At 55.3% G+C, this 14,035-nt stretch overlaps 1 protein-coding gene across 2 annotated transcripts; it reads left to right on the top strand.

Annotated features, from left to right (window-relative positions):
• The first annotated feature begins 1,419 nt into the window (after nt 1–1,419).
• ZNF135 (zinc finger protein 135) lies at nt 1,420–10,631 on the top strand. 2 transcript variants are annotated; one of them, XM_044257433.1, is made up of 4 exons: nt 1,420–1,479; nt 2,814–2,898; nt 5,356–5,482; nt 8,248–10,631. In XM_044257433.1, the coding sequence occupies exons 2-4, from the start codon at nt 2,866–2,868 to the stop codon at nt 9,969–9,971; spliced, it is 1,884 nt and encodes a 627-aa protein (XP_044113368.1). In that variant the 5' UTR covers nt 1,420–1,479; nt 2,814–2,865; the 3' UTR covers nt 9,972–10,631. The 2 variants fall into 2 exon arrangements, with proteins under 2 accessions (XP_044113368.1, XP_044113369.1); XM_044257434.1 differs by lacking the exons at nt 1,420–1,479; nt 2,814–2,898; nt 5,356–5,482 and having other exon boundaries at nt 8,263–8,346; nt 8,523–10,631.
• Nucleotides 10,632–14,035: the final 3,404 nt, after the last annotated feature.

The following is a 14,035-nucleotide window of genomic DNA, read 5'->3' as shown; positions in this document are numbered from 1 at the left end:
AAGCTTGTCGTTGCCTTGTTTACATCAGTGCACTCTGTGTTTGAGCCATCTGTACTTTTCTGTAACAACCACTATTGTAGGGATTATGAAATTTAAAGTCTTTTACTCATGTAAGAACCAGCCTAATCTTTTCAAGTGTCTTTACGTGTAAAGAAAAGGTATCTAGCTAGGTTTTTCCCCAATGTGAGAATTCCTACTGTCTCTCTGCTGTTTTCAGAGTCAGAGTCGTTACAAATTGTTATGTCAGACAAAGAAAAAACGCCCGCGTCTTGACACGTTTTCTCAGCTTCAGATCCAGTACGCCAGCCCTGGCTGGAATCAGTCTTTCTCAGCGGGCAAGTGCCCAGGCTCAGCCTCGGGCAGTCATGTCCGCTCGCGGCTCCAGGGCCCGTCCGCGCATCAGCGAAAGTAAGTCTGGCTCGTGGGGCTGAACGGCCACCGCGCACACCCTGTCCACTGGCGCCTGGCCCACTGCTGGCTGCCGTCTTCGGGGCCCGGCGCCCGGCCGGCCCTGGTCACCGTCCCACCAGCTTCGGATGCCGTCAGTGCGGACACACGAGCTCTGGACACTGCGCTGCTGCTCAAAGGCACACGTGACAGTGACGAAGAGCAGTTTAAACACGCGTCCAGCGCGGACGTTTCCTCCGGCCGCGCCCTGGAGCCCGCGACTGGGGGGTCGGTGGCAAGTGTCGACGGCTCGCACGTGTATCGGGTCGTGGTGAGTTTCAACTTGGGTGTGTGTCATTTTGTGTCTCGCATTTCCCGCTGTTTCCGGATGCTCCAGTTTGTCGGACAACAATAAAGTTTACGGCACAGTGTCCACCATGAACGCCGCACGTCGCTGCTCCCGGAGAACTCACCTCCCTCACCGGCCCTGCGCCCGCCGCCTCAGCCCGGCCGCGTCCTCCCGGCGGAGACGGCCCCTCGGCGTTTTCCCACGGCCTCTGCTCCGCGTCCTCCCTCACCCCCTGACCACTCTATCTACGCTAGTCCCCGGCCAGGGGCCGCGGTACGAGCGCGGGGACGACGTTCGCGGGTCCCACCACACAGTCCGCGGGAAGCGGACACTTCCGACGGCGCCTCAAGCACCGGCGTCAAAACTCCAACTCTGCGCGACAGGACGGCCGGGACAGAGGCCCTCCGGCCCTTGAGTGGACCTCTGGGAGTTGTAGTTCGGCGCCCCCCTGCGCAGGCGCAGTCCCGGTCAACGGCGGGCGTGGCCTTCGTCCCCGGTCATCAGACAAGGGAATGCGTCGTGGAAGGATTTTAGGGCGGGTCGGCGAGGCTAAGGCCGGCGTGGGTCCTCGAGGCCGAGCTCGTACTGCGAGCGTGGTAGCCACGGCTCCGGACTCGGGCGAGGCGAGCACGGAAACGGCCGGAAGTGCGCGCGCCGCCCTCTGGGAGATGTAGTTGGGCGCCCGCCTGCGCAAGCTCAGACCCGGCCGGTGACAGCGCGGCCTTTGTCCTGCGGTTCAGCTGGTAAGTGAGGCTGGGGTGGCCGGAACGGGGGAGGCCGAGACGGGAGGAGATCCGGGGTCTTCCCGCGCGCGCCTGTGGAGAGTCCCTTTTCCTGCTTTGAGCCCGGGGCCGGTCGCCTCAGGGGTGGTGGGGGCGGGGCCTAGTGGGCGGGGCCCCGATTAGGGGTGGGGGTGTCTCCGGGTCCGAGAGTAGGAGTTGGGGTCAGGGTGGGGCCCTGGCTTTGGCAAAAGGGGTGGGAGCCACCGGCTACGGGCGTCACAGTCAGAGTGACCAGCTAGTCTGACCTTTCAGAGACGCGCCACCTGACCTGCAGCCTTCCCCGGCTTCGGTGGGACGTCCGGGGTTTGGAGGGTGGGGAGGGCCGAGGCCCCCTGCGAAGTCGTCCCTGCAGCGTCACCTTAGTGAGCAGCCGGCTTCTCTGGATGATCGTGAGGGAGACCGAGAGCACACACTTTACTCCCAGCCGCCGGGGACCCAGGAAGCTGGCTCATTATGTTAAAGTCTTACTGAGTATCATCCAGGCTCCGTCATTAATTCAGCAAGCACATGTTTAGGTGTCCTGGGTGCCAGGCCCTACCCTATACCCCAGAGCTCCCAGGGGAGTCAGGGAGATGGTAAGAAACCTGTCAACACATCACTGAACGGGAGAACTCCCATCTTGGAAACTGCTGTGGAGACAACGGGGCACAGACGGGATGGGCGGGAATCAGGGGAGCACAGGAAGCGTCAAGGGGAGGTAGAGCCACAAGGGAAATGCATACTACCTTGGACCCGAGTTTCATCTGGGGCACTCAGTCAGGGAGGAGGTGTGGGTACTCTGGAGGTGCTTACTGAAGTAAGAGGCTTTTCCTCCCGCACTGACTGCCTTCATGTGTATCCTGCTGTGTGCCATGCTCCATCTTCAGCCCTTGCCACACCCTAATTCCTATAATGTCTGTGCTGGCTCAACACTCTGATTTTATGAGTTGGAGAAACTGAGGTAAACAGTACCCAAAGACCCCCTATCTAGCTTTCTGTCATAGTAACAGAAATATCAAACATTTGGGCAACTGGGGGTGTGCCCTTTGCTAGCCGTGGCCCTCAGTTTTCCTATTTGTGAAATGGGGTAGGAGAATTCAAGGTAGTCTGTCAGCAATGCCTGGAGTAGCACTGGGCACACAGTAGGTGCTTGGAGAATGCCAGGCTGAGGTTTTGCTGCAGTTGGGTTTGGCCTGGGCACAGGACTCCGGGCTCTAGCAGCCACAGCCCCTCCTATTTGCACGCACATCCTGGGGTGCATGGTTTCTGATCACCACAGGCACTTGCCCAGTCTCTTTCATCCCCTTCCCCCCCAGAACTGCCTGCAGAGGAACTGGCTGTTTCTGGAAGAGGCCAGAGAAGGAGGGAATGACCGCTGGGCTCGTTGCTGCTGGGGCCCCGGTGAGTATACCACCACCCTCCCACTCAGGCCTCCCAGGCCTGGCCTCACACCCCCATCAGACTCATTCTGCTCTCAGGGCCTTTGCCCTTACGCTGCCCCCGCCAGGAATGTGCCCAGCCAGCTCCATCTTCCCCCAGATCTCCCACCTCACCACCTCCGAGAGGATCTCCCTGAGTCTTTACCTGCTCTGTTCTATCCTGGCAGACAGTGCTAGTCCATTCCACTGATGTGTCGAGCACTTTCCTGACACAGGGTTCCAGTGTACTCCCAGCTTGCTCACTCCACTCAGTCCCCTTGGTAACCTGCCATTGACTAGGTGCCCTTCTAGGCATTGTTGTAGGAATTGCAGGTGCAGGAACAGACAAGCAAAAAATTACCATCCCTATGGGGCTTACAGTTCCTGTGAGGAATGTAAATGTGCCACATGTTGTGCAAGAAAATGAGGCCCAGAAGAAGATGGCTTGGGCCCCAGGCATTACCCAGTATAGCCCAGACGACTTCCCTGAGGAAGTGATCCCCAGACAGAGACCTGCAAGGGGGCTGGGAGTGAGATCAAGGGCCCACAGGAAGAATGTTCCAGGCTGGGGAATACCATGAGTAAAGGCCTGAAGATGGAACCATGCCAGGCACTTTCCGTAAGGGCCAGGCACATATATGTAACTGGAGGACTGAGAACAAGGTCTCCTAGGCCAGCTGTCGGGGGGCCTGGGGCTTAGGGCCTTGGGAACCAGTTCTGACCATCTTTGCCGTGTGCAAAGGCCCAGAACACAGTACACGCTCAGTGAATGGGTAGAAATACACCAAAGCCTGTGGTCAGTGCTGGACACACGGTGGGTGCACCGCATCCTACACCCACATCAGCCCCAGGATGCTGCAATGAGGAGACCAGGACACAGAGGCACGTCCCAGCCCTGAGGCCACACAGCTGGGAGTGGCCAAGCCAGGCCTGAGCTCAGGACACCTGGGCCCAGCTCAGACCACGTGCCCTCATAAATGTCCCCAGCGCTCAGCACACATCCCAGTGCCTTTGTGGCTCTTGCAGACCTCTGCATGACCATTCCGGCAGCGCCCCTCCCAGCCTCCCATTTTTTCGGCAGCTCCCAGACTCTGCGACTAGAGCAAGAGCACCCTGTGGCTAGGGGAGTGTCTGTTGTTACCTGGCCTCTGCGGTGCCCAGAACAGGGACCCACGCTCACTGAGACTCTGCAGAGAACCACTAAGACCTACTAAGTGGGGAAAATGTAGCAGAAATGGGGAAATTGGTGAAAGAAAATCAACCCCGCCCCGAGCCTCCAGCACACCGGCCTGAAAGGGGGCTTACTCAGGTAAAGCACCCATTCTGTGTGGGGCCTGGCACACACATCACGGGAATCTCTTTATGCCTCCCAGCAGCCTCCTTGGGGAGTTCTCACTAACTCACAGACGAGGGCAGGGAGGTGCAGAGCACTTTAAAGGATGGACCTGGGGCTGGAGTTTGAAGCCCCATCTGTCTCAGGCCGAGTCTGGACAGCACCACCCCCAGATGCCTAGTTCACACCATCTGCTGCCCCACATCTCCCCGCCTCTGGTGGGAGGAATGTTAGCAGAGGCAGATGCTGCTTGCTGGGCCAGGATCTAGTATTTGGGCACCCTGTTTGTGTCCCTCACTTGGGGCAGTGACACCCAGTGTCAGGGTGAGCCATGGACTTTGCCTCTGCGCCCATCCCCCCGCCCCAGCCATCCACAGCACTTGATTTGGTGAGAAGAAACTGCCTTTGTGGGGGAAACTGCCCCTGCCCCTCACGTGCCTTTGAGAAAATCATGAATTCCCAACCCAATCCCGGAAGAAATTGGCCTTGTGTGGGAATTTCAGAAAACATACACAAGTGTGGTGACGAGGATCACCCCAGGAGCCACCATTAGGCTTTCTCTTTGGGGATCGTGTTTTTACCCTAATATGTAAATGTCCAAAATTAGACTAAGAAACGGTTTCCAGGAGTCCCATCACTGGACACCCCTCCCATCTGGGTTCACTCCCTGTTCTTCCCACCACTCCACTGGCTCCTTTCTTTCTCCCCACTTTGCATTCAGGTATTGTTTGTGGGCAGTGTAGACTGACAGGCATCTACAGCTTGGTGACTGCAGCTGTGGATACCAGGGGACATTCTACCTGACTCGTGGGAGGTTTTCAGCCTCCCGGGGCTGCTTTGCCCCTTCCTCGGTCACAGTCATGATGGCAACTCAGGGGTCCTGTGTTTGCATGACTGGGGTGTGTCCTCTTATATCCTAAGACCCCCTTTTCTCCAGCAGAGCCCCCAGACACACACCCACCCCGGGAAAACGTGGTCCAAATTCTCAGACCTGAGAAAACCCCTCCCCCACTCATCTTGGCTGTCCCTGTCTGCCAGCTGCTCCCGCTAGCAGCCATCGCCGGGCTTGGCCTGGGTGAGAACACCTGTGTGTGACATTTGTTTCAGGAGCAAGTGACCTTTGAGGACGTGGTCGTGGACTTCACCCGGGAGGAGTGGGGGCAGCTGGAGCCTGCTCAGAGGACCCTGTACCTCGATGTGATGCTGGAGACCTTCAGGCTCCTGGTCTCCGTGGGTAAGGCCACACTTGAACACCCAATGGTCTGCACCCAGCACAGACTCTAATTCTCCTGGTTTAACAGTTGGGGTAGGTCTAGGCCTTAAAAGCAAATATTTGCCTAGGAGTAGTTTGGGGCTTTAGAGACCTGATGTTTGGTTTCAAGTTACAGATCCCACCTGAAAATGCCAGGAGCCAAAAATCATGGGTTAAGAGGGCCCTAGTGGGTCCCATGACTGCAGAATCCCAGGGTAGACCTGAGTCTTCCTGTGGTCTCTCAGGAGCCCTCTCCCTTCATACCTCCTCCATCTGGGTCCAGGGCCAAGTCTTGCCAGTGCATTACCTTCTGCCTCCATTCACAGATGGGCCCCCTAGAGGTGAGGGGAGCTGCCATGGTACCTCATCTGTGTCTTGTCCTGGGCCCCCATGGAAGGCCCGTGGGTCATCTTGTGTGGCAGCCAAGTCCCCTCCACGCTGGTCCTTGTTGCTAGCCGTTGGTCGGGGGAGCAGCAGAGCTCTGACTGGCTGGAGCTGGGTCACACAGCCCCCTGCCCAGAGCCAGGGTTGGGTCTGTACAGGGCCAGGCATCGGGGCCTCTACCACAGCTGTGGCCTTTGGGGCCTGCAGCCAAGTGGGTCGCGGAGGAAGGAAGGTGACTGGACAGAGGGATGAAAAGGGTCCTGGAATACCAACGCATACTCGTGGATCCTCCCCATTGAGCAGAATGCTGGCTCCCCAGGCCAAATGTCATTTCCCTGCTGGAGCAGGAAGAGCTATGGGTGGCAGATGCAGGGGTTCCCCACCATGTGTGCCCAGGTGAGGGGAGAGCCCTGCAGGGCTGGGAGGAGCCCATTCAGCCCCGTGGCACTCTCTCTCCATATCTGCCCTCGAATTCTTCAGAGCGAACTGATGACTCAGTCTTTCGGTAAACGTGCACCAAGCACCTGTTCTCCTGTGAGTGAGCCCTTCAGTGAGCCGACATCCTTCGTGAGGGAAGGGGTACGCAGTCAGCAGGTAGAATCATAGCTGCACGAGATACTCACGGTGTATGATGAATACTGAGGCTGGGCATGGGGCGCCCCCCACCCAGGTTGTGGGGAGGACCTGAGCAGAGGGGAGGCTAGCCTCTCCAGGGAGGTGATGTGTGAGCTGAAGCCCGAGTCATGAGAACAGTGCCACCTCGAGAAGGCTGGGAGAACAGAATTCCAGGTGGAAGGACCAACAAGTGCAAAGGCACTGGGGTGGGGCAGCAGCCTGCTCTTTCTCTGTAACAAACCCTCTCACCTCAGAGATTTAGACCACAGAATCTTTAATGACTCACCTGTCTGTGGGTCGGTAGATCCCATCTGGGCACTTCCACATGTCTGTGCAGGCTGTGTTCTTGGTACATCTTATTCAGCTCCTGCGACCAGTACCAGCTCTATAGGAAGTGGGGCTTTCCCGCACTGGTGTCAGGCCCTGACTTAGTTTAAGCAGCAACCTATCACCAGGGCCCAGGAAGAATGGCCAGTGTGTGGGAGGAGTCACAACCACATCTCTATAGCTTCAGGAGCAAGCAGCCCTTGTCTAGGACATTCGCTTTCTGTGAGTGTTGTAATGAATTGCCAGCAGCTTAGTGGCTTAAAGCAGCAGGAACTGTCTCCCAGTTCCAGTGTTGGTGTTGGTGCTGCAGTCCAGGGGCAGCAGGCAGCATTCCTCCTGCGGAGCCTGCGAGAATCCATGTCCTTTCTCCTTCCGGCTCCCAGAGGTGCCTGCATTCCTTGACCCACAGCCTCATCCATCTTCCCAGTGAGCACAGCTCTGAGGTGTTCTCCAGTCACTCCCGTCACTCTGGCCCTCCCGCATCCCTCACTCACAGATCAGAACGCTTGTGACCGCTTCCTCACTGGTTCCAGGAATTAGAATGTGGCCGTATTGGGGACCACTGTTTTGCCAGCCACACCTGGCTTGAGCTTTTTTTTTTTTTTTTCCCGAACACTTCATCAGAGTGTCATGTAAATGGCAGGATGCCCCCTCACACGTTTAAGCCAGTCCAGTGCTGAGCTGGGGACGCCAGGCTGAGGCTGTGGCTGTGCAGGGCACCCTGGGTACCAGGCCAGAAGCAGTCCTGCCAGGAAGGGGGAGGAGGGGATGCATTCGTTTGTTCATTCAGCGTGTCTGCTGGCCTCTGCAGTGGTGACCAAGGTGGACAGAAGCCCTGTCCTTGGGGGCTCCCAGTGGCTGAAACAGACCCAACAGACGAGATCCAAGTCCTCTTGCTCACCTCCGGTCACTTATCCCTGCCTCTGGCCGTACACACGTCAGCCGGCTCCAGTCTGAGGAGCTGGTGGTTTCTCTAGATCTGGCCTAGCTGGAGCAGCAGCGGGAGGGCTGCGCTGGCTGGTCCTTCACTGGTGAGAGGCAGGTCTTCCTCCATCGGCGCCTGGCACTCGGGGGCTGCTTTCGCCAGGTCCTGGCCATTGCTCAGCCCCTTCCAGCCTGGGGCATCTGCTGACAGCTTCCCCGGATGCTTGCCTGGATGCTCGCTGTCTGCCCTGTGTCCTCTCCGTGCCCTCATTCTCTGTGCTCCCCTTGCCAGATGCCCCGTCTCTGACGATTCTCCGTGCCTTTTTCCCTGCTCCTGTTCCTCCTCTGATCTGCGAAGCTGTATTTTTAAGTGGTCGAAGCCACTGGTGCCTTCAGCCTTTCCAAACCACCAGTCTTAGTCTTTAGCCACCCACCCATTGCAAATTCTTCCCCCCCAAACTGGAATTAAGGGGCATCTCCATTTTTGTTTCTTTCAGACCTGGAAACTAGACCCAAAACCAGACTGTCCTCTCCAAAGCAGGACATCACTGAAGAAAGAGGCAGCAGTGGCCTGGTGGAAAGGTTCCTGTGGGAAGGTCTGTGGTATGCCGAGGGTGACAATGCCAAGGGCCACTGGGGACAGAGTCACGAGAGTCGAGACAGCCGCATGGTGCAGGCAGCCTTCACGCCTGTGAGGACCCCCATGCAGCAGCAGCAGCAGGGGAATGGGTTTGGGGAAAACTTGATTCTAAGCCCCCATCTTCCACCTCAGGCGATGACTCCTGAAAGGCAAGGCCTTCACATGCCGGGGACACGCGTGAAGAGGGGGAAGCCAGACCCAGGGTTCAATGCTCAACCAAAAACGTATACAAAGGAGAAGCCCTACAAGTGCCAGGCCTGTGGAAAGGCATTTAGTCACAGCTCAGCTCTCATCGAGCACCACCGAACACACACAGGAGAGAGGCCCTACGAGTGTCACGAGTGCGGAAAGGGCTTCCGCAACAGCTCGGCGCTTACCAAGCACCAGAGAATCCACACAGGCGAGAAGCCTTACAAGTGCACTCAGTGTGGGAAGACCTTCAACCAGATCGCCCCGCTGATCCAGCACCAGAGGACGCATACTGGGGAGAAGCCCTACGAGTGCGGCGAGTGCGGCAAGGCCTTCAGCTTCAGGTCCTCCTTCAGCCAGCACGAGCGCACACACACGGGCGAGAAGCCCTATGAGTGCGGCCAGTGTGGCAAGGCCTTCCGCCAGAGCATCCACCTCACGCAGCACCTACGCATCCACACAGGCGAGAAGCCCTACGCGTGCGGCGACTGCGGCAAGGCCTTCAGCCACAGCTCATCACTCACCAAGCACCAACGCATCCACACAGGCGAGAAGCCGTACGAATGCCGCGCGTGTGGCAAGGCCTTCACACAGATCACGCCACTGATCCAGCACCAGCGCACGCACACAGGCGAGAAGCCGTACGAGTGCGATGAGTGTGGCAAGGCCTTCAGCCAGAGCACGCTCCTCACTGAGCACCGGCGCATCCACACAGGCGAGAAGCCGTACGGGTGCAACGAGTGTGGCAAGACCTTCAGCCACAGCTCGTCGCTCAGCCAGCACGAGCGCACGCACACGGGCGAGAAGCCGTACGAGTGCGGCCAGTGCGGGAAGTCCTTCAGGCAGAGCACGCACCTCACGCAGCACCAGCGCATCCACACGGGTGAGAAGCCGTACGCGTGCGGCGACTGCGGCAAGGCCTTCAGCCACAGCTCGTCGCTCACCAAGCACCAGCGCATCCACACGGGCGAGAAGCCATACGAATGCCGCGCATGCGGCCGCGCCTTCAGCCAGCTCGCGCCGCTCGTGCAGCACCAGCGCGTGCACACGGGTGAGAAGCCATACGAGTGCAGCTCGTGCGGCCGCGCCTTCAGCCAGAGCTCGCTGCTCATCGAGCACCAGCGCATCCACACGAAGGAGAAGCCGTACGGGTGCAACGAGTGTGGCAAGTCCTTCAGCCACAGCTCGTCGCTCAGCCAGCACGAGCGCACGCACACGGGTGAGAAGCCGTACGAGTGCCCTCACTGCGGGAAGTCCTTCAGGCAGAGCACACACCTCACGCAGCACCGGCGGATCCACACAGGTGAGAAGCCCTACACGTGTGGGGGCTGCGGCAAGGCCTTCACGCACAGCTCGTCGCTCACCAAGCACCAGAGGACTCACACCGCATAGGCTCACCTCACACTGGCCAGGATGCTGCAGAGCCCGAAGCCCCATCTCGTCCCTTCTGGACCTGACCCGGCCGTCCTTGACGGAAACACTGGTACAAGCACACGCGAGCCTGGGTGCCCGGTCGGCGGCCCGGACGCCCTCCGACCAAAGGGACGGACATGACTGCGGGAACCCAGAGCTCTAGGTCGTCCATCCCTGGACAGCAGGTTGGAAGCAGAAGGGGAACATGGAGTTTGTTTGTGTTGAGGGCTTTGTCATGAGTGCCCTCTAATGCCACATCCCAGAACCTACAGGAAAAAGGGGGACAAAACGTAGCCGATCTGGAGATGGCTTCTGTCCAAGGATTCGATATTCCAAAATAGGATTTTCAAAGCAGTGAGAAACCCCATAAATGCGTTCTGTATACAGGAACTGGATACACAGAATTTATCATTACTACGTGTGACGTTTTGGGGAGGGGTGCTTATGGATGGTGCAGGGTGGCTCTAAGTTCCTCTACAGGACTCACAGGCATTAGAAAACACACATGTTGCTGTTCCACAAAAAAGGGATATTTTTCCTTTGTTAAGCCACCGTCTTAGCAACAATAGTGCCTCCACATTGAAACCCTTACGTTTTGCAAGATTTATCTCTGTTGAGAAATGTATGAGTTAATCTCTCGATTGTTGTTCACTGAGTCTTCTTCCTGGTGTTTAAGAAGCTTTTGTTCCTGTGTTATTTATCTTGAGGGTCCACAGTACTACATTAAATCCTGAATCCACTCACAGCAGTCTGACAACCACGACCCTTGAACGGTGACATGCCATCCTCATTAGAACCCATACTTAAATTACATTGGCTGGATTTGGTCACCAACCATCAGGGTTCTGTCGGTTGGCTTGATTTTCTGATCACAATGCCGGGATGTAAGTTCCCAGTTAACTTGAAATTTCTCCCTTGGGGGAAAACTATTACAAATAGTCTTCCGGTAGTCCCCAGTGTGCTTGTGCAATGCCTCCTCTCCCTTTATCGGACTTCATAAGCTACTTAAGGAAACAGCCGTCTCTGGTAGAAACTATGCAGGCCACATCAGTAACTTTAGCTATTGTCATAGTCCCATTTAAGAAGCAAGAAGAAAGGTGAAATTAATGCCTGTTCCTGTAGATCCCAAATGTCACCTTTCCAGCGTGCCACTATAAGAGACCACCCGTGAGATGTTTTGCTTACTTCTGTATAAGGCACCTTTGAAATCCAGTGTATATTTGACTTTTGAGGCATATGTCAGTTTGCTGTAGCCTCCTTTCCGGTCATTTGCCACAGGGACCCAGCCAGTGGCTGGATGGGACTGGGCGGCTCAGTGGCCTTGGTCCTCCGGTCAGCTGTTTTATCCTTCTCCCTTTTCCCGGGCTTCTCTCCTTGTGTTGTGTCTTGTCCTCAAGGAAACCAGATGTTCTGAGTAGATGCGCTTCTTTAGGTGAATGTAATGACAGGCTCCTACCCCTAAATCTAGTGCAGGAAGTGGGTCAGGCACAGTTCACTCTCTAGGGAGATACTTCTCATCGGAGAACACTGCATCTGGGAAAGGTTAAGGCTCCCCAATTTGAGTTCAGGTCAGTAAAAATGGAACCAACCACACTGTTTCGCACTTCTTTGAAAATGGCAGGTGACTGAAACTGAGTCACACAAGCTCTTGTCCCACACAGCCCCAGCTCTCCTGCCCCCACAATAACACACACAGGAATACAGCCCGGAGTTGGGAGCCATGGGGAGGTGCCCACAGTATCACTGCCACCCTCCATGGTGAGCGAGATACACGTTTCCTGCCCAGCAGGGCCACACCAGTTGAGGGAACTTGAAGTTACTCCAGAGTGTCAGGAAAATGGCAGGGACAAGTGTGCTCCTGACCAGAGGGCCTCATTTACTTGAGTTGCTGGTATGTCTCAGTTACTGACACAGAAGTTGAAGACCCAACAAGGAAGAATGAGAGGCATGAACGCAGATTCAGAAGAGGCCGTGCAGTTTCCGCCTCACTCACTGGCATGCTTGTGCTCGGAACCCAGTGACGCCACGTGAGAAGTCCAACCGCCACCAGGCCACCATGAGGTTTCCTCAATGCTTTAAATATCCCAGCTACAGCCAGAAAGGATTTCAGCATCTCATTTTATATAGCTTTTCTAAGTTTTAAGTTTTTAAGAAAAATCACCGTGCCTAAAACTTAAGATTCAAGGGATACAAACATCATATTTGTTCTCAGTGTGAATGTGCTGTTTGCTTTCCAAAGCAGTCGCACTGGCTGACACTGGTTTACAAACTCAACCCAGAGCATGACGAAGGCCTGTATTAGTCCATTCAGGCTCCCACAACCGGATACCTTAGGGTGGGTGGCTTTAACCACAGAAACTGATTTTGTCTCAGTTCTGGAGTTGTTCTTTGCTGGAAGTCCAAGACCAAGGTGCTGTCCGGGTTGGTTTCTAGCGAGACCTCTCTTCCCCGTTTGTAGATAGCCGCCTTCTCACTGTGTCCTTGCATATGGCTTTTCTTCTGTGTGCACGTGATGAAAGGGTAATCTCTGCTCTTCCTCTTCTTATAAGGATATCGAGGCTGTGGGATTAGGGCCCTATCCCATTCCCTCCCTCCAGGCCCTATCACCAAATACAGTTACATGGGGGGTTAGGGCTTCAGTGTGTAAGTTTGGGGTGGGAGGCAATTCAGTCTGTAAAAGAGGGTATGTAAGCATTTTCTTCTCATTGAAATTTATTCCCATCTTGCCAGTTTTCCATTTGTGGGATCCGCCCTCTCCGCCCACTCCGAACAGTCATCCTTGGACACCCTGTGGAAACTAGCCAGGAGCTCCATTCTATTCTTCCCACCAGTGCATCTAGGGCTCTCTCTTGCCCTCCAGATACCATGTCCTTTTTTGAGTCATGGCTCAGTGCCCCATGATCTGTACACTTCCCAGCCCTCCCAACTGTGTTGGAGACACCAGGGTCGCCACCTTGTGCTTTCCATCTGCTCCATCTTTCTTTTTTTTTTTTTTTTTAAGATTTTATTTATTTATTTGACAGAGAGAAATCACAAGTAGATGGAGAGGCAGGCAGAGAGAGAGAGAGGGAAGCAGGCTCCCTGCTGAGCAGAGAGCCCGATGCGGGACTCGATCCCAGGACCCCGAGATCATGATCTGAGCCGAAGGCAGCGGCTTAACCCACTGAGCCACCCAGGTGCCCCATGCTCCATCTTTCTCAACGGGCCACATCCCTACCTCTTTGGATGGGAGACCCTTAGCACAAACCCAATGTCCCTAATGCCTGAACTAAAGAAGCTTCCTCTGAGATTAGCAAGTGGGAACATCTGGCTGTATTTCTGCCTCTCTGTAGAACCAATCATCCATCTGTGTGCTCTACCATGCCTTGGTCAGGTTGGTGGCGGCAGGGACTAACAAACAAATCCTGACAGCTTTTCTAGGTTCGGTTTTTGTAGTGGTTTGGGAAAAGCAATTCTGAAATGATTTTGAGAGGTCTTTTAGAATTTAGCATACTACTAAACATGCTGATTTCAGAGTTTTCACTGTTGACATAATATGGGGGAGTAACAACATGCATTGAGGTACTGCTGTACGTGTGTGTGTGCGCACGTACGAACACATACAGGCCTTTGTGTTTATACCTGTGTGTCAACGTTTCCCAGCTCACTGGAAGATACTCTAGTAGCAATGAATACACCTCAGGTTTGAAGGCACTCAGATTTGGTCTTAGAGCAGCCCCACTAAAAGGTACCAGTTCTCTGGAACTGGAAAATGGCTGATTTTAGGGTAGGAATAATTTGGGCTTGGAATAACTTCTTATACTAAAAAGAACCCTGCAAAAAAAAACAGGCAAAAAACAGAGGCATGTCACAGGGATGCAGGAGCCTTCTTGAAGAGACTCTCATTGGCCACATCTGGGACAACTTGGGTGCCAAAATAACCAAGGATGGTAGTAATAAAACTTGAAAAAACATGGAGAACACAAGAATCCCTAAATTCATTCTGATTATAAGGACAAATAAATGGAGAGAAAGGAGGGCACTGGCTTGCATCAGGATGCCCA

The sequence above is a fragment of the Neovison vison genome, chromosome 7, assembly GCF_020171115.1.
Source record: "Neovison vison isolate M4711 chromosome 7, ASM_NN_V1, whole genome shotgun sequence".
Lineage (NCBI taxonomy): Eukaryota > Metazoa > Chordata > Mammalia > Carnivora > Mustelidae > Neogale > Neogale vison.
Note: the sequence above shows the minus strand (reverse complement) of the source record. Positions and strands in the feature narration are given on the sequence as shown.

What these genes read in the sequence shown, in the direction of transcription:
- ZNF135 (XM_044257433.1), top strand. Translation starts at nt 2,866, where the DNA reads ATGACCGCTGGGCTCGTTGCTGCTGGGGCCCCG. An exon ending in TCGTTGCTGCTGGGGCCCCG is followed by an intron (nt 2,899 to 5,355) that starts GTGAGTATACCA and finishes CATTTGTTTCAG; the next exon opens with GAGCAAGTGACCTTTGAGGA. An exon ending in CAGGCTCCTGGTCTCCGTGG is followed by an intron (nt 5,483 to 8,247) that starts GTAAGGCCACAC and finishes TGTTTCTTTCAG; the next exon opens with ACCTGGAAACTAGACCCAAA.